Raw genomic sequence first — 19,768 nt, 5'->3', positions numbered from 1 at the left:
TGTAAACCCTAACTCGGAAAAACCCCTTTTCTGGAGGAGTCTTTGCCTACTCTTCTCGGCAAAATTATATTTGAATCTATAACTTTCAAACATTTCAAGGGGAAATCGATTAATTAATATAGAGAAGAAGATCATTGGGGGACAACTGTCAGTAGAACATGAAAGAGAAGTAGATAGTTGAAGCGAAAAAGAAAAAGAATAATGAAGGGGAAGAAGTAGGTTTTGTTATGATTGAGGAAGGAAGTAGAATTGATGAAACCTGATGAGTGAAGGGGAAAATAGATTTTAATTTCCTAAATCTGAATAACAAGTTTTCTAGTTAGATCCAGTGAGTGAAGATGAAGATTAAGAGTTAAAATCCAATCCAGTAAAGTTTTGGGTTAAAATATAAATATGACCCTTAAGTCAACATTAACCGACTAAGTCTTTATTCCTTGGAGAATTTTCTTTATGCCCCAAAGTCGCGGCCAAAAAAAAGTAGGTTGAAATATTTGGTGGATGGCTAGGAACAGGATGGATCGTCCATATTAGAAAAAGAGCGATGGAGAGCCGCAACCTAGCCGACCACCTCAACATGTCGGACCACTTTCGGCTACCTTATCTTTGGGTCAAAGTATCTGATATTTAGAAATACATGATTCAATCTTCACTCGCATGACCCAAATCCAGGGCCTTGCCCTAATTTCTTGTCATTTTCCATAAGAACCATATCCTCTTTTAAGGTTGTCTTTACAAATTTAAACTTAACAACTAATTGGGACGCCTACAACCCTTGGTTGGAGTGGTAAGAGGAATAGTCTTTCACCTTGGAGGTCAAGGGTTTGAGGCACGCTGAACAAATAAAAAAAAACTAAGTGTGACACTAACTCACTTACACCACTCGGTCCAATTCGGTTTCTTGACCAAATTATAAGTCTAGGGAGTTTTAAAGACGCCCCCCTCTATGTGTTAAAATTCTTTACAAACTTTTTCAGAAATTTACTTTAGAGTAGTCGCCTTTAAAAACTTTCCGTAAGTCCTATGGAAGATATCTTGAAGGGCTGAAGGTTGAGAGGATGCAAACGAGAAGAAATCAACGTGGAGAGGAGAGAAGCTCAAGACCATCCAACGTTGGTATGGAAGTCCGGAATATAAAAATAGTCTATTGAAGCTAAGTTAATGTGAAGGAAAGTCTCTCACCTCTTAATCTAGCTTTTGGAGTGAGAGAGATCCGAGGACACCAGGGGTGGATCCAAGGGGGCTTTTGGAGTGAGAGAGATCCGAGAACACCAGGGGTGGATCCAAGGGGGTGTGGGTGCATCCCCTGACTTCACCCACTTGACTACTAAAAAAAGTTCCAGTTTAAAAATTTATAGGTTTTATTCAATAAAGATGCATAAAATGTGGTATGACTCAACTGTAAGATTATAAGTTTGTCGAGTCTGAGACTATAGGTCCGAGTCTTCCTAAAGCAATCTAATTTAATTTCCCTAACGCACTCCAAAGCTGCAACTCTTTTATTCCGGGCTTAGTTTCAATTGGCCCCTAAATTTTGATCAATTTTCGAATTTGTCATCCATGCTTCTCCGACATTTTAAAATGCCATCAACATCATATATACTTTTGTTAGTTAAGAGTTAATTTCTTCATTTCTTTTTCACCATTTTCTTCAAAAGTATTTTCCTCAAATGTTTTTCTTATTTTCCTGATGAAAACTAAATGTCTGCCTTTGGCAAAAAATTTGAGGATTTTAGATAGAAATTTTTTTTAATAGTTTTTGGTTTCCTCTTCTTCTTCTCAAGTGAATGAGACTACTTCTAATAAATTCGCTTTACCACCGAAAGCTCAAAGAAAACTATGTTCTTCGTCTTCAACATCAACATCGACCGCAACACCAAAATTCCATAAGTGGGCCAGTTGGCCCATATCACATAAACTTATCTTAAAGCCCATCAATTTAGTCCTCAGGTAACAACAGCCATGTAAAATACTAACCATAGAAAAACAGATTAAACTTTCTGGTATCAAAAGAAATCCTTCAGAAGTTCTGCATTTTGAGGTATAGAAACAGGAAAAACCCTAGATCTCTTTCAATATTCAACATCTTAGAGTAAACACTTTCTGATCTTCATAGCAATATCCCATTTCATCACAACAAACAAGGTAAAACCTGACATGGTTGATATATGTTTTCTTGGTTATGAGCAGAATTTGGTTTCCATAAATCAAGAACAGGTATAAAACTCTGACCTAGTTTTTTATTTATCATTTCTATTTGATAAATTTGCTTCGTTCAGTTCGAATTCGTTTAATGAACACAGAAACTTCACTTGAACAACCGAAGTCTTCTTGAATCGAAGAAAAGATAAATTCAATTGAAAGGTCAAAGAAGAAAGAGTCACATTCATACAAACTCCTCTGCGAATCCATATCTGCACACTGAAATCAATTTCGGGCAGCTTTGTTTCTTTCTTTTCTCTACAAGTAGAAAGTAAAAAACCTAATTATATTCAGAACTATAATTCAATCCTTCCAGCAAAACTCTGTTACCGTATCTTTCCGTTTCTCTGACGCTATTCTTCTTCGATGCTATGATCCTTTTGATCGAGAATCTCCATCTTAGTACAGTAAAAAGCATAGTCCAGCTAGTCTTTGCTTTGTCTGTGACTGTAGCTGAAATCGACCGAGATGGCATACCAAGAAACCCACTGACAGCAGTTCCTAAATCAGAACAAGCATCCAAGTAGAGGTTCTGTGATTGATTAGCGATTTCTCGATCAAAATATGGAAGAAAATCTCCGCTACAGAGAGAAGATGTCATTGGTTCCATATCAGATAAGAGAGAGTTGGTTATTTGTGTTTGAAAGTTTGAAGGATGATCGTATCTAAATTCGACGTCTTCAATTCCTTGCCAAGAAGAGTAATTGTCCAAAGTTCTTGTGCCTCCCATTGATAATATGGATGAAACGATATCCGATGCTGAAGTACTTGGTTGGGTATCATCTGATTCAAGGAACCTGTCAGGATCCGGGAACTCACTGGTGTAGGAACTCTCGGGTATAGTTGAAGTAGAAGGAACTAAGATTGTTGCCGAGTTTGAAGAGCCACCCATACTGCCTGCATTTTCAAAATTGTGTACTTCCTCCCAATGATCGTATGCGAGTTTGATCAGCTTGAGTGCTTCATCCTGGTGCAGCGGCTCACGAGCTAAAAGTTAGAACGTTACACAGACACAAACACACACACACACACACACACATATATATATACAGAGAGAGAGAGAGAGAGAGAGAGATGCCTTTTCAGTTTCGGAGAGACCATCGATGGGAACAAACTGGTTTTCAACATGGAGTCCTAGAGCTTGCCCAACAATATTGAAGACAACCCCCATTCCCTGTTGATCACTAGGGGCATAATAGACGAACATCCGCTTATCAAGTATGCACGTCCTAGCATGATCCAGAGTGACCTCCCACATCTTAGAAGACATTCCTGTGCCAAGAATCTGCAGATAATATAACCAATACCATGATAAATACCAAGCATAACAGGACTTACTAATGTCACACAATAACAAGTAGCTTATCCCCAAGGCAACAACAAAGTTTACTGAATCTGCAAAAGTCAAGGATAAACGGGGTTTGAAATATATTCAGAAGAAGCCGTACAGTTCGGAGCATTGGAGCATCTAAATTGAGTAATGTCAGAAAATCCTTCACAGTTGTGATCTTTTCCCTAGTTAGACGCTTATGAAAAGCTCCATCTTTTCCAATCTTTTCCAAGCGCCATACATCATCAACCAAAGATGGAGGATAGTGCTTCTTGTATACTGCAAACAACCCAAAATTCGGAAACTTCAGAATGGAAACAGAAAGAGTCATAAATATTAGAGGATTTCATTAAACTATGGGTAAACCTCAACTTTGATACCATTTGCGCATGTGGTCTTAGGCTTTCCTTGGCCCCCAAGTGGTCTTGGGACCTATCTCACCCAAAAGCTAGCTCAAGAGTGAGCCTTTCCCACACACATTTAAAATGATCAGCACCCCCTCCCATAACCAATGTGCGACTAACTCCAACAATCTTTCCCTTCACACATTAGGACCTGGAAGAGTATCTTCCCCCACCATTAATGGGAACAGAAATACTTTGGTAAACCTGGGCTCAAATACCATTTGTGGGTGTGATTTTGGCCCATTTGTGCCCCAGGTGGTCTTGGGCCTTTCTCACCCCAAAAGCTAGCTCAAAAGGTGAGGCTTCCTCTCACACTTATAACTTGACCACCATCCCTCCCACAACCAATGTGGAATAACTCCAACAAACAAAAGATAATCGATATACAGTACAGTAAAAGCTTTCACGTAAAAAAGAAAAAAGAGCGTATGCCTCAATCATCGATGTGATAAACATCACCTTGAATATTCAGTTTATTTTCGACACATACTCAAGATATCTATAGGGAAGGAGTAAAAAAATTAGGGAAGTACTCACATTCTCCACGATGATCCTTGACCATGAAAGCTTCAGATTTTGCTTCTCTTACCCTAACTCCTTCCAAGTCATTATCAACAATTCTAGCCCCTAATCTGAACTTACGGCTCCTAGTCCAGCTAGAATTATCCGTGAAAACCAATTCATTTACTACACAGTTGCCCTCATTAAGATTAACGAATACATCTCCACTAAGAAGTGGTTTTTTCCCTTCCCGTTCCTTAACAATATTATTTTGAAATTCTTCAATCGTCCAGCTACATGCTTCGTCACCTTCAAAATCTCCCTCCAAAGCTACTAACTCAATCTTTGCCGAGGACTCAGGACCTGAATTGACAGTATTCTCAGTCAAAGCATCAACCAGAACAATTTCTAGGATAGAACCTTCCTCTCCTTCAATTCTAGCATTAGTAAAAACTGGAAGTGAAAGCTTTTTCTTAAACTTTAGCTGCAAGCTTCTTGATGTAGAAGGATGAATTTGCTTTTCGCAATTTCTGAAAATGAGAAAAAAAATTATTTACCATCAAATAATTTTCTCGATTCTTGCCAAACAACATTCATCTACAAAAGTTTTTCAGCACGAAAAATAAAATTGACAGGGGAATTTAGTTCATACTGTTTCATGGCTGGCAAGTGCTTCTTCAAGGCCATTTCAACTTCCTCTTTCACCTAAAACAACAGAAATCTCGTCAACGGACTATTCTTGCTGCATTTACAAATCATATAGACAAATTACTTTAGCTAAAGCATAATCGACGAGATAATAAGAAAAAAATCAACATTATCTTGGTCACTTCCATTCAAGGTTATAAAATACGTTTTTACGCCTCAAGGCGGTTTGCTCTCACAAGGCGAGGTGGTGCCTCTGAGGCGTAAAATACAAAAAAAATGGTAAAAATAATGACATCAATTATGTAAAAACACAGTATAACAAGTTTTTCTACATCACTAACATAGTATGAAGTTCTAGTGTTGCCAAAATAACTAAAATAACAGCAAAAAGAAAAACCAAAACTTCTAAAGAGTTCTTCTTCTCAATAGTATAAGGTTCTAAAATACGTACGCCTCAAGGCGCCTCGTGACACACCTCAAGAGTTTTTAACTTCCATTTAATAAAATCTAGACAACAAAAATAAGCTAGGGAGCCTAATAACTACAAATAATTCCTCATGCTCTACTCAATCACTTCAGTGGTGGTGATTACCTATCAATACTTCCATTTCTTATGATGCGAGTTATCATTAGGAGGATTCCCCTATTCTAGCTCATTACCGTGATTTACCGACTAAAATAATTGTCACTGTGTTTTTGTAATGCCTGAAAAATATTTGATGGAGTTACACTTACGACTCTACGAATCAATGGCTCCACTGACGAGAAAAACTTCTGAAAGGCATGCGTCCTCCATGCTTCAAGTACCACACTAAACCAAAAACAAAAAATTAATAAAAATTAGCATACTAAATATCGATATCAAGCATTCTTCCTACTTACCCCGAACCTAAATCACCAAACTGAAAAACTCGGTTAATAGGTACTTAACTTTTCATGATAACAAGTCTTTACCATTTTATCAAAATATAACATGGATGCATGCAAAGCTACCCAGTTCCTTCATTTACTTGTGTAACAACACTTGAATCAATTAAAATTTTCAGATCAACCTACTTGAATTTCATAACAAAAATGATATTTCAAGATTATAAACATACCCATTAATCCTTTATGCTTATAGATATTAAGAACATGACTCTCATTTCATATATTCAAACCACCATAAGCAAAGAAACTATATCAACCCATTTTCATATTCACAAAAACAAGTCCACCCATATAAGTTTTAGTCCATAAGAAGATTAAAAGCTAAACCTAGTTCAATCAAATTAGGGTTTTCTTTCTATTACAATCATTAGGAATAACCAAATCAAGTATATATAGAGAGAGAAATGGTGATGATGATTATCATACTTTCTTAAAGAAGGAAGCTTTGGACGTTTTTCATCAGGTGTACGAACTTCCTCATCTTCCTCCGATCCTAATTTTTGATCTTCAGGTTGGCGTTTCTGAGACATACTTGATTTTGGGTAGAAGAAAGATTAGGGTACGAAGATCATAAACAACAACAACAAGAACAAGAATAAGTTCAGAGAACATTCGCTGAAGCAATTAATGGTATGAGGACGATAATGAAGTAGAAGAGAATATCAACAAACTTATTTTAATTTACTAAATTCTAAAACTTTGTCATCTACCCATGTCTGAATTTTGGATGATTTCTACGAATGGATTATTTATTGTTTCATTGAAATTAATGAATTGATATAGATAGATGAGAAAATGAACCTCTGAGACAAAGAAGGATACGCCACAGTAAAATTTGAAATTTTAGAGAGAGAGAGAGAGAGAGAGAGAGGATTTGGGTTTCAGAGATTTGGGTTTCAGAGATACGATCAAGGATTCCACCTAGGGCCTTTTGAGGTGGCCACCAGACAATACACATAAGTTAGGGTAACAAGTGGTTAATAGTGTTGGAGATGAACTCTAAAATTCTGAGAGGTCACATGTTCGATTCCACAGGCTGTGTGTTGTTGGGCTTTAGGTCCCTTTAATTATTCGTTTAACCTTAGGCGGTAATCATGCTTATCACATTTTGATGACGTATCGATATTTTGTAATGACTAACGTAGATCGTAGTCGATTTCTCAATGAAGTAGGCTTGATGACGTAACACGTCAGGTTGACAGTGAAGTAGGCTTTGATGATCCTAGGACGGTCTTAGGCATTTATGTATAACGTTTATGACCCAAGATGTCTTTAATGATAGTAACTATCGGTTTTATTCAATTCATGTATTTTTTCGTGTAATGACTCTTGAAGTCCATACAAAAAAAAATTACAGGATAGGAAATTAAACCAGAAAAACTGGTTTCTGGAAGGTCGGTCTGAATCTGTTAGGTGTGCTTGTATACAGTAACCGTCATTGGTGTACCCGACTCATCAGACAAGTAATTAGCGTGCGGGAAGTAGTCAATGACCCTATACCAGGTGAGTGACCGTTGTTTAACCCGATTTCCAATTACCCTAGTAGATGCTCGGACCCATTAGTTCACACTATTACGGACCTTTGGACTAGCTATGCAGAACCATAGGTCTTGGGATCTTTTTTATTCTTCTAAAACTTTCTTATATTTTTTTAATCTTCTCTAACTTTATGTTACTTTAATCTTCTTCTATACAATTTTTCATCTCTCTTTTGTTCCTTGTTTAAATTTCTTTCTTGACCTCTTTAGAGTCTCCATTTGTTATATTTATAGACAAATGCTAATTATTGCAAAACTCATTTACGTTAAGAAAAACATCTGATTGTAGAAAAACTTATCTTACGTACAAGTTATGTTTAAGCCCTACATTCACTGTAAACTGGTCATATAAACCCAAAAATGTATGGTGGGTGTCTACTTGAGCAAGAGAATGTTATCTAAAATGATGCAAGTACAATTTCCACGAAACTCACTCAATTTTGTCAGATTGTAATCTAATACAACCTAAAATAATTTAACTATGAAATTGTGATAAACTTTTCATTTTTAGTCGGAAAATAAGGGTCCCCGAAATAAAACCTAGAGACAAGAGAATGTCTCAATCTGCAAATCTGAATTTTGCAAACCTAGCTAAAGTCACATGGTTATCCAGTGCAAAATGCCAAGTTGATTAGACACACTTCTCTCTCTCTCTACATTGGATACGTTTAGAGTCTTAAGAAATCTCATTCACTGACATTGACTATCAAAATTCCATATAATTCTTTCTTTCTGCTAATTGATTTACCTAACTCTCTCTCAAAACCAAACTTACAGGAAAAGAGTCGTCACAGGTTTATTGAATAGAATTTCTCTTAATGTGGCGACATATCACTGGAGTATATTTTCTCACAATTCTCTCTCCAATTGCTCCACACTCAAGTAATATGTTGCCACATCGACGGAGGGTTGGGGGAGGGACCAAAATAGAAGGATGAATAGAATTTCTCTTATTGAATTTACAATTACTAAATTCGAGGTAACGTGGGTTCGTACTATTAGTATCCCCTCTTGACATTAGGGTTAATGTTTGTCGACACTTTTCCTCCATGCAGATATACGATTACAAAGTTCTAATCGGTGTTTCGTCAGTGAAAAACTAACTGTGGTAACATGTTTGTGTCAATTGAACCAAATTGGCGGTGAAAACCATTTTCCAAAGAAGGGTTGTTCATTGCGCTCTCGAAATTTAGTTTCATCATCTATGACAGATTTCTTCTTTCTTTACCGAACATCTTTTTACTCTTTTCCTACTTGTGTCATGTTCCTTTAATATTTATCATAGGCTTACGAAAATAGATTGATTAAATTCACTTGCACCCTGTTAATTGTAGCGATTCTGAAAAGAAAAGATAGACATGATTTTTGAAAACAAAAAGTGATAACATCAATTGAAGTTTCCAGGAAACTCACCAAAATTCATATAATTCAATCGAAACAAAAGGACAATGAAGAGTACTTGTTTTTACGAATAAGACCTAAAACAAATTTATGCAATAATATTTGCAAAAAAAAAAAAACAAATTATTATGTCATTTTGCTAGAGTGAAGTGTCTCCATCAATAATTTCCAAGATTCCGAAAGCTAAAAATTTAACTCACGTGATTGTCTTCTTTGCAAGATCCAAGATGATTACTCTGTGATCTCTTTACACATTTTATGGCCGTTAGGGTATTTTATCCTTGCTTATCAACATCTAACAAGTTTTTTCGAGACACCTATACGATTGTTTCAATGTTCTTGATACAAGAATCCTATGCCAATTTACCACAATTATCTAAAATGATGCCACTAGTGATGAAACAGAGGTGTTTAGTGATGATTTTTTTTTTTTTGAGAGAGCCAACCCTTAAGAGTTTTTGAACGAGCCTTATCGTGACCATTGGTCGTGGCCATGGCTAACCAGTGGGACTTGGCCACGACATGACATGTTTAAGAGTCATGGGAAGTGTGGTTGTGGCCTTGGCAATCACTACTCGAAGATAGTTATATGCTTTACAAGAACTATCCTTCTATTGCAATAAAAAAAAAAAAAAAAAGTTTACTTTCATGGAGTACTAGTGAAAATAACACATGGTTTGTTTGGTTCGTGTGAAAGCATTTGGATGTGACTTTTTTTTTCTAAAGAGTGGTAAAATTATTTGGACAATTCTCATATCTTTTCTGTAAGAAATCACCTTTCACATTCAAATTGCCCAACTAAACAATAGAAAATCGATGTGTCTTTGTTTATCTACTATATACTTCAATATATTGTTGTTAAGTAACCACATTTTTCTTAGATTGTCAATAAGTAGATTGCCTATTGGAAAAGATCGATTTTATCGTGAAACTTTCAGACATTAGTAGTAACATTACACTTATGAACCCTTATAAATTAAATAGGTTAATCTTTTCTTTCCTATGTGAATTTTGATAATATTTATGATTTTCAAATCTTTCATATCATTAACTTTTATATTTCTCATTTGTTTAGGTTTGTATTTATAGAAAAAAAAACTATTATTATATTAGAGTATTATTATTATTATTACTATCAATTTATTAATAGATTTATTACAGAAAATCTAGAAAGTCAGACATTCCTTTATGCAGGTTCTTTGTAAGTTTGCTGTTGGATTAAATAAAATGTTTCTCTAGATCAATTATTTAATATCCAATAAAACTTAAAATGGAAGAGGTCCCATTTCCATGAGAAAAGACATGAAATGCACAAGCTTGGGTTTGTCCAATGTCTGACAAGTATCATGGCTAAACAGAAATCTCCATGGCTCCATCCCATACCATCTTGGGCTCTTAGCCTTGTCTAATCAATTGTGTGGATAATTTTTTTAAAACATTTATTGTTAGCTTGGTTTTAGTGTGTAAAAACATATAAGCCATTGATCAATAAATTGGAATGAATGTAAATTTTGAAGAGAAAAAGAAAAACAAAAGAGAGGTTCTAAAGGCGAACACCCAAGAGAGGCCAATGTTCGAAGTTCATCATTTTCAACAAGAGAAGGAGAAAGAGAAGTGAAAAGAGAAATGAAGAGGCGCAGAGAGGAATTGCCTTAGGTCTCATCGTAAAGGAACAACCACGAAAAGAAAAGCTTGATTATTAGTGCAATAAGGCCTCTTTTTTTGTTGAAAGTGCAATAAGGCCTCTTGAGTAGTGATTACTATTTGCCGCATATGAATGTGATAAGTCCCACATAAGTAGATGCATCAAATTAAGATATAATACATTAAGATGACATCTGATAATACAAAAATAAGTAATTTTACAGATCAATAAATTAGGAAAACAATCTAATAAGTAAAACATTTCGACTCCACTTAAGTCAAAAGTTGACTTTATATTAGAGTTTATTTTTTTTTGGTTTAGGTGTCGTTTGGCAACCAAAAATAGAAATCCTTTTGCTTGTAGTAGAAGTTCTTTTGCTTCAAAAAAGTAAAAAATTATCATAAGTATGTTTGGCATAAATGTTACTTATAAGTAAAAAAAAGTCGAAAAATTAGTTTGGTAATGTAATTTACTTTTCTATTTTCTTTTTCTTACATAGACACTTGATTTCAATTAAATTTATTTACTGTATAATTTTCATGATAACTCTTTTGAAAGAGGTGGTGGTGATATTGATAATGGTGGTGGTGCGGTGGTGGTGGTGGTGGCGGCGGTGGCGGTGGTGGTGGTGGAGGTATGATGGTGGTGGCGGCGGTAGTGGTGGAGGTATGAGATGGTGGTGGTGGATGTATAGGGATGTTGGTGGAGGTATGGTGGTGGTGGTGGATGTACGACATGTAATAGTCCCACATCGCTCACGAGAGTGTCCAGAGCCTGGGCTATAGGTGTACGCTGGCGCTTAGTAAGTACCGAGGCCTTTTGGGGGGACTCTTGGAGTCCTGGCCAAGAACAAAACCTCCTACCACCTGTGCGTGGTGGTGGACAAAGGGAGGACAATATCGGCAACTGCTAAGGCCTGGGGCGTCACATTTGGTATCAGAGCCGAGGACGGCTCTTCGCTGAGGGTGGGGGGAGGGGATTGTAATAGTCCCACATCGCTCACGAGAGTGTCCAGAGCCTGGGCTATAGGTGTACGCTGGCGCTTAGTAAGTACCGAGGCCTTTTGGGGGGACTCTTGGAGTCCTGGCCAAGAACAAAACCTCCTACCACCTGTGCGTGGTGGTGGACAAAGGGAGGACAATAACGGCAACTGCTAAGGCCTGGGGCGTCACACGACAGATAGTGGTGGTGGATGTATAATGGTGGTGGAAGTACAATTGTGATGTAGGTGGTTAAGATACATATGGTGGCGTATGTGGTTGAGATACAAATAGTGGTAGTGGTTGAGGTGTGGTGGTGGTGTTACTGTGGTGGAAAGGTACAACGGTGGTGGAGGTACGGTCGTGGTGGATGTAAGGTGGTGGTGGAGGTGTATAGTGGTGGTTGGTAGTGGCGGTACAACAGTGTGGTGGAAGTTTACTTGTGGTGGTGAAACGGAAATAATGAAAGAATTTTTTTTGGTAAAGTAAAATTTGTGCATATGTTGAAGAAAAGTTGCTTACCTTTAAGATCAAAAGTTTCTTCACTTTTCAACTTTTTTTTTTTTTTTTTTTTTTGGAAGTCGACTACGATCAACGTATGTCGTTACATATGGCATTGATACATCAAAGATGTTATACGCACAATAACTGCCCACTCAAACTGATACAAGAACCGGGCCTATAGCCCAACATGACAATGGCCTAAAGCCCAACTACATTATTTACACCCTAATAATCCCAAATCAAATAACCAAAGATTCCACCTTCTCTGGAATTTATTTTAGTGTTGCCGAACGACACCTTAGACTTGAAGATAGTAACTTATTGGCAATAACAAAGTTCCGTTAATATATTGGAGACAGTAAACATGTTACTCGCCCAGTTCATGGGATGAGATCTAAGCCGACTATAGTATGGCTTCATTTTGTAAAATAGAGTATTTTTTTTTGTTGTTGAAAGGTAAAATATAGAGCATGATAATAGAATCAAGTGTCTCGAGGAATAACATAGAAAGATAAAAAGTCAAGTGTTTTACCAAACTAACTTGGCGTTATTTGCAACTTTTCTTTAGAAATACAAGAAATTCTACAACAAAATAAAAGTATGTCCTGTTTCTTTCAAACAACACCTAAGTCAAGTCGAGAATCTAATCAATCAGAATCAAAACACTCAATCAGAATCAAACACGAGGAAGAAAATAATAACTTTTAGTCAAAGAACTTTCAAACATGAATATATCTTACTAGAATACTATTCAATCCAACAAAAAGTTAGTAAGTTTTTATAACTTTATCTTTTAGTCTCACAGTCAAAATTTCCAACCCTCAACTCAATTTCAACAATTAGGTCCTGTAAAAAGGATGGAAGAATGGGGAATCTCAAAGTTTTGCATGACCCTAGAATTTAGAGGAATTTACACAAGTTTTGGATCTTCTTTCTTCCATCTGGGGAAGTCAATTCAGAAAAAAATATTGACCTCTTTTTCACTCATTTCATATACATGATCTCTTGCATCTGTGAGAGCTACCTGTTTGGTTTTCACATAACTCTTTTAGTTCTCGGAATATCGTAATAGATTTCGAAAAGAAAAGAAAATCTTTTCATTTTTACCTGCCCTAATTTCGTAACGAAGTTGCTCGCAAGGTTCATGGATGTGATCGATACGTCTTCATTAGCCTTTAGTGCTTGTGCAATTGCAAACGCACCCTTATCCTGTTTTTCAAAACGAGAAAGCAAAATCTAAATTTCGCCTTTACATGATTTTTCTATAAAGATTAAGAATTCCATAAGCAGATTTTAGTAGATACCCTTATTTCATTGAAGCCTAAATCAAGTGAAGTTAGAGCTTCATTCACCACTTTGAAACTTCGAGCTAAACAAGCCGCACCCTGAGAAGAAAATGGATCGAAGAAGAATAAGAAGAAACCAATACGAAAACAAAACCAATTCCGATAAATATATAGAATAAGATCTCACTTCATCTCCTAGTCCATTTGCTCTTAAATCAAGTGTTGATATGGTTGTATTATATCTCAAAGTATCGGCGATATATTCTGCTCCCTTTACTCCAATCTGCAATATATTGTTTCTCTAAGTCATAAATGTTGATATGGTTGATTTAAGGGGGGCCTGAAATCGGTTTATATATAATACGTACCTGACACCAACCGAGTTTGAGAATTTCGATTTTCCCATGAAACTTTAGTACTTCAGCAAGAGCCTTTGCCCCGTCTGGCCCGATGGGGTTATACCCAAGTTCTAACTGTCGAATAAGATTTCACCATGAGAGAAGATCTCCGTACTAGTAAGATGTGGAATTTGTATATCACTTGATAGAGAACTCACAGATGTAATTACGGAATTATCTTTCAGAACTTGGGCTATGTCAGTTACCCCCTTGGCATGGATATTATTTCCTCCCTGGAAGAAACCCGTCGATAATTTGAGACTAGTAAGAATATTAGACCATGAGATCGCCAATATGATCTCCGAAGACAATTACCATACTCACCAAATCTATGGCAGATATTGAACGGTTCTCCTTCAATGCATCTGCAATCCTTTCAGCTCCCTGATGCATTTTCCAGGTGTTGTTTATACGAAGTTGTTCAAAGCATTGACATATCTTAAAGGTGATATATAATATGTATGTGGTGAAGTTGAATTTTCTTCGTTAAATAGTAAGATAGTACCTCATCGGTAATGTCATTCATGTAAATATTCAACCATAACAAACTCTTGCTTTTCTTGATGAATTCGGCCACATGGAATGCCCCTTTCGGACCAATTTCATTGTTGCTTATATCCAAAAGTGTGATTTTCGCTGCAAACCCGAACCACATATAACATTCTCAATTTACAGCTTTCAAGAATGTTCATCAAGGAAATACGAACAAATGGGACACTGGTGAAATCAGACCTCTACTTGCAGATAAACCAGCCATTAAAGCACGAACACCTTCATTACCCATAGAATTTCCATGCAGATGAAGTTCCTGAATCCAACTCTCACTCATAAGTTCCATAACCATGAAAAATTTCAAACCAGTTTAAAGCAAGAGATACCCTTAAACAAGAGGGACTAAAGAAACAAAGAAACTACCCTCAAGGACTTGTTTCCTTCAATTCCTTTAGCAAGAGCAGCAACCCCAAGAGCACCGCCATAATTTCCACTAAAAAAAATAACCCCAAATCTCACATAAGTTTCTTAGAGTGGGGATCACGAAGAAAATCGAGAAGTCACTCAATATAATACATATTAAATTATAAAATGCAATTCATTCACTAAATCATGAGATATACGACCAGGAAGATTCGTTATTATTATTATTATTTTTCTTGATCTGTACAGGAATATGTGTATTATGCTCGTGTAGAATAAGAAAAGTATACACGATCAAACCATCACTCACTTAAGATGTATGGATTGAATAGTATTATTCTCAAGAAGCGCTTCAGCAAGACTTGTGAACCCCTATTTGTGTTCAAAACAGTAAACAGCAGAATGACCTTTATTGCTTAAGTGAATTTAGAATGGAAACCAAAATATTAATGGAAAATAGGAGAGGAATCAGAATGGCATACAGAATAATCTATCATATTGTTGTTAAGTTCAAGAGCACGCAAGCTCGAATTTTTTTTCAGCAACTCCGCAATTGCCTTTGCTCCCTGCACAAACTCAAATCATTGCTTAAGAAGCTAAAGTCCATTCAATTGCAGCCATACCACTACACGGAAAGTTCACTATATTTTTTCGGGAAAAATAACAAACCTCATCTCCGACATCGGTACTATTTAGCTGGAGCTTTTGAATACCACTATTACCCATCAAAATATCACAAAGACACTGCACAAAAAGAAGGCCCGTCTAATTACATGTAACAGAAAACAAATACCATGACAGAATACAGATATTGTTCATCGGTAAGACCGAATCAATTAACATGGAAACATTTACTAATCCCATTAGAATAACATATTTATACATATTATATGGTGAAAGGATATTCGTCCGGACCTTAATTCCTTCATCCCCAACAATATTTCCAGAAAGATTAAGGGTCTTCAATACAATATTCGATTGAAGAACTCCATCAAAAGCTTTCAGTCCAGCAGCAGATATATCATTTGCGGAAAAGTCTACTTCCTCTGCAATCTAAAAAATGATGCAAATACATTCATCAGACATGGGAAGGTACTACAGAAATAATACCTACAGAGATACATTCAAAAGTCAAAAACGTGGAAAGCTAAAGACGACAGGGGCTCTAACCTGATTGTAGCCTAAGCTTTCGGCAAGAAAGAAGAGACCATCATCTCCAAATCTGTGACCTATCATAAACTTGTCACTTGTGAAACCAAACCAAATCTTGTAGGAAGCGCTTTATAAATGTGTATACTATGGAGTTAAGAATTTAGAAACCTATTTGTTTCTAGACTCTTCACAAAAGTTAACCGCGATTTTAACTAGTAAAGTCTAAGAAATTTGAAGCACGGTATAACTCTTCAACATACCTGACATGTTTACACTTCTGAATGACTTGAGTTCTTTAGCAAAGTCATTGAGCAGCTTTTTTTTCTCCCTACGATCCCTCTCATCCGTGAAACTAAGACCTGATGACAAATTCGTACCAGGAGCAAAGGACCACTTTATTCCTGGTAAAGAAAATCTATTTCCCTCGGAAGAAGTAGAAGGAGAGGATGAAGCCTTCCCTTGTTTCGGCACAAGCATTTTCTCAACCAGCTTCCATAAAACTGTCAGCTGAAAAATATAAATTAGTAAAGAAAGTCCAGTCCCCTGTATTCCTAGTGCCGTTTTGTTTGAAACTGTTAATTTAAGAAAACGAGAGAATCAAATCCAGCTAGAGAACCTAAACCTAGTAGAGGGACTGCTGTGAGAAACAGTACAACTACGAAACTGACAAATAAAAATTTATAACTTTGTGGAAACAACCATCAACGTCATTTCTGAGGAGGTGCAAAATAAATTTGTTGAAAATAGGACAAGAATCAGAGGCAAAAGAATAAAAATGTAAATGGTTGTTTGGTTTTAATGGGGATAATTTTGAGATGGGCCATATTCTCCGAGAAAATATTTGCTTGAATTTATTGGACTTGCAGCTATATATGCGTGGAAGCCCATGGACGGTGGAAAAACTGACCACCTTTTTCGTTGAGAAATCTAAGCCTCGATAAAGGTAAAAAAACCACTAAGTGGAACTTTTAATGTTTGACTTTAGATTACAGCATAATAAAGAGTGGCAAGATCCAAGATTGCTAAGAAGTTATTAACTCATCAGAGTATCAGACCACATTTTTTCCAGGGAAAGTATAAGTAAGCTGTACTTCTACACATTATGGACTTACCACTCTATACCCTCGTAAGATAACCAAATTAAAGAGTAAACCTATCAATTGTTTCAACCAGCAAAACCATGTCTTAAATCAACACAGCAACTATTGACGCCATTGATACACTTGTAGTACAATAGACAGATGCTAACTTACAAGTGATACAGAACACTTCCATGTCAGTATCAACTCTTCGGTATTCAAATATGTGTTAACATTATAGATACCCAATGACTTTAAACAAAATGAATTTAAACAAAGGTCCAATCGAAATTTAAATGAAGTACAAAACTTTCTTGCGAAAATGGGCAAGTATAGTAGATCCAAGAAACACATAAAACTTCACAAGAGCAGTTTGAATTGAAGTTCCACTTTTCAAGTGCTAATACCTAGAGGCAGAACTCTAAGTGGCCTAAGATGTTTCGAAATTTTCGGACCAATTCCAACTAACCAAAGAATCATAGGACTTAGGCTAATCAGCCCTCCATCTACATTAATTCCTGGTTTTCCATTTCTAATACCAATTTGAATTCAAACATAAATTGCTGAAGTTAAGAAGACTTTGTGCATTAAACTACATTATACAAGATGGGTTAAAAAAAATGGAAGCTATACCAAATGTAACAGCAACAAAAACGCCTGCGGGTACAACGAAGGAGACGACCTCCTTTACCCTCAAGTCTGGCAAAGAGGGTTCAGCTTGAGATTGCTTATAAACCCTTCTACCACCAGAAGATCGACTCGAACTACCAACAGGTCTTGATGATGCCCTAGGAACCAAACTTCTGAGTTTAAGAAATCTTCTAGTCTGAGTAAAGTGGATTGAAGTTCTGGGTAATAAGAGAAATTGAGTAGAATAGCCTGAGGAAGGGGAACTAATGAAGATTTGGGTTTGTAAGCCATGTTTTCTTGAAAGTGGATGAAACCCAATCTGAAAAAACAAACGAAATCACAAGTTCAAATGGAATTGAATGAGTAGAATAGTGAAGTTAGAGTTTAAAGTGGTAAAGAGGGGAGAAGAAGGAGATACCTTTGGCTGTGTAGAGAGTGATATGGTTGAAGGAGAAGCCATTGATGCTGTCTGGTTCAGCTGTTGAAGTTAGAGAGAGAGAGAGAAGAGATGAGGAGGGAGGGGATAAAGAGAGAGGCTGTGCACTGTGTCAGTGCCGAACCCGCTAACTCTAGCTGGATTAGTCCTAAAGTTTCATTTGCAATTTCATAAGGCCAGCGCTTTGGGGAAAGCTAAATAGTTTCCGGGGTGTGAAATTTTAAAGGGAATATGCATAATTTTAGAGATTTTCTGGGGAAATAAATTTTAAGGGGAAATAAAAAAAAACACTCCACCTCACCTCAATCTATCTCCACCTCACCTCACTCTATCTCCACCTCACCTCACTCTCTCTCCACCTCACCTCACTCTCTCTCCACCTCACCTCTTTGTCTTCTCCGATTTGGTCGCCGGCCGGAAAATTTTCCGGCCGGCGACCTTTAAAAAAAAAAAAAAAAAAAAATTTTCACTCTCTCTCTCTCTAGAAACTCCGGCGAAGGGGTTTCCCTTCGCCGGAGTTCCGGTCTGTTGAAGAACAGACCGGAACTGGTCTGTTCTTCAACAGACCAAATCTGGCCTGTTGAAGAACAGACCAGATCGGTCTGTTCTTCAACAGACCGGAAGTGGTCTGTTGAAGAACAGACCAGTCCGGTCTGTTCTTCAACAGATCCGGTCTTCAACAGGCCGGATCTGTTGAAGAACAAACCAGATCTGGTCTGTTCTTCAACAGGCCTGATCGGTCTGTTGAAGAACAGACCAGTTCCGGTCTGTTCTTCAACAGACCGGGACTCCGGCGAAGGGAAACCCCTTCGCCGGAGTTTAGAGAGAGAGAGAGAGAGTGAAAAAAAAAATTTTTTTTTTTTTTTTTAATGGTCGCCGGCCGGAAAATTTTCCGGCCGGCGACCTAATCGGAGAAGATAGAGGTGAGGTGGAGAGAGAGAAGTGAGGTGGAGAGAGAGAGGTGAGGTGGAGAAGCTATTTTGCTTTCCCCTAAATAAAATTGTCAAACAAATTTGACCAATTTTTGACCAAGTCTTCACACCCCGGAAACTTTTTAGCTTTCCCCAAAGCGTTGGCCTTTCATAACTAGGTTTCATTATGTGACCACATTGGGAACACTACATACGCGTTGGATCCTATATACTTAACTATTATTGTGAATACGGGTGAGAATCAGACGGGCACGGACGTCCACATATAGTGACGTTGTGAGATCAAGCTAAGTGGGTTGTTTTCTTATTATGTTGTTAACACACTCAGAATCGATTGAGTTTTTGCAAAACTCTCATGCTCAAAACTCGCCTATGCTCAGCAAAAGAGTCAGGTTCGTCAGACATCAGGCGTGCACAAGAGTGGGAAGAAACCTGGAGCCCTACATCCCCGACCTGTTAGACCAACACCAATAAGAAAACAACCCCTCTTTCTAAGGGAAAAGAAGAAATTGTACAGAAAATGTGAATACAAAAAACCCAGAGAGAGAGAGTTTTAGGGGTTCACGATTTATAGATTTTCATTATACTGTAATTTTGCCATTTCTAAATTACTAAAATACCCTTTTACGGAATATGAATCGTCAAAATCCATCGTCTATTCGTCTCCCCATCCAATTATGAGAAGGTAATTTTAGGGTTAACCCAGATCTTACCGTAAAATCCAGCTACTCTTTTAATAGTAAATGATATGATAGACAACTCCTCCTTCAACTAACACAACCTATAAGATTAGTCGGTAAAATGCACAATTAAAAGAAAAAAAAAGATAATATCAATAACTACTAAAATTTAAAGCATTA

At 36.9% G+C, this 19,768-nt stretch overlaps 2 protein-coding genes and 1 long non-coding RNA gene across 3 annotated transcripts; 1 reads left to right on the top strand and 2 right to left on the bottom strand.

Moving 5' to 3' along the window:
• The first annotated feature begins 1,975 nt into the window (after positions 1-1,975).
• Positions 1,976-3,884, top strand: LOC147542773 (uncharacterized). The gene is made up of 2 exons (XR_015223338.1): positions 1,976-2,214; positions 2,301-3,884. It is a non-coding gene; the product is annotated as an uncharacterized LOC147542773 (long non-coding RNA).
• On the bottom strand, positions 2,214-7,074 carry LOC147542772 (Calmodulin binding protein-like protein). Its single transcript, XM_086634178.1, has 8 exons — positions 6,814-7,074; positions 6,439-6,543; positions 5,818-5,893; positions 5,087-5,139; positions 4,471-4,964; positions 3,648-3,808; positions 3,278-3,484; positions 2,214-3,166 (listed from the first exon to the last, which is right to left on the bottom strand). The coding sequence occupies exons 2-8, from the start codon at positions 6,540-6,542 to the stop codon at positions 2,480-2,482; spliced, it is 1,782 nt and encodes a 593-aa protein (XP_086490304.1). The 5' UTR covers position 6,543; positions 6,814-7,074; the 3' UTR covers positions 2,214-2,479.
• Positions 7,075-12,782: 5,708 nt separating this feature from the next.
• Positions 12,783-18,150, bottom strand: EMB2004 (RNI-like superfamily protein). Its single transcript, XM_086632342.1, has 18 exons — positions 17,959-18,150; positions 17,544-17,859; positions 16,092-16,331; positions 15,850-15,908; positions 15,595-15,732; positions 15,349-15,423; positions 15,162-15,245; positions 14,990-15,051; positions 14,680-14,749; positions 14,497-14,572; positions 14,270-14,400; positions 14,089-14,148; positions 13,923-13,997; positions 13,735-13,839; positions 13,554-13,649; positions 13,385-13,465; positions 13,188-13,289; positions 12,783-13,104 (listed from the first exon to the last, which is right to left on the bottom strand). Exons 1-18 carry the CDS (start codon positions 17,998-18,000, stop codon positions 13,036-13,038), a joined length of 1,881 nt encoding a protein of 626 aa, XP_086488468.1. The 5' UTR covers positions 18,001-18,150; the 3' UTR covers positions 12,783-13,035.
• Positions 18,151-19,768: the final 1,618 nt, after the last annotated feature.

This window comes from Eschscholzia californica, unplaced genomic scaffold (genome assembly GCF_041429995.1).
Source record: "Eschscholzia californica isolate CP2 unplaced genomic scaffold, dmEscCali1.0.p SCAF_4, whole genome shotgun sequence".
NCBI lineage: Eukaryota > Viridiplantae > Streptophyta > Magnoliopsida > Ranunculales > Papaveraceae > Eschscholzia > Eschscholzia californica.
Note: the sequence above shows the minus strand (reverse complement) of the source record. Positions and strands in the feature narration are given on the sequence as shown.

Coding starts and splice junctions, on each gene's coding strand:
- LOC147542772 (XM_086634178.1), bottom strand. CDS start 6,542: ATGTCTCAGAAACGCCAACCTGAAGATCAAAAATTAGGATCGGAGGAA. Junction 5,894..6,438: donor AAGCTTCCTTCTTTAAGAAA/GTATGATAATCA, acceptor TTTTTGGTTTAG/TGTGGTACTTGAAGCATGGA. Junction 3,809..4,470: donor CAAGGATCATCGTGGAGAAT/GTGAGTACTTCC, acceptor GGTTGTTTGCAG/TATACAAGAAGCACTATCCT.
- EMB2004 (XM_086632342.1), bottom strand. CDS start 18,000: ATGGCTTCTCCTTCAACCATATCACTCTCTACACAGCCAAAG. Junction 13,466..13,553: donor CAAATGGACTAGGAGATGAA/GTGAGATCTTAT, acceptor TTTTCTTCTCAG/GGTGCGGCTTGTTTAGCTCG. Junction 13,290..13,384: donor TAGGCTTCAATGAAATAAGG/GTATCTACTAAA, acceptor TTTGAAAAACAG/GATAAGGGTGCGTTTGCAAT.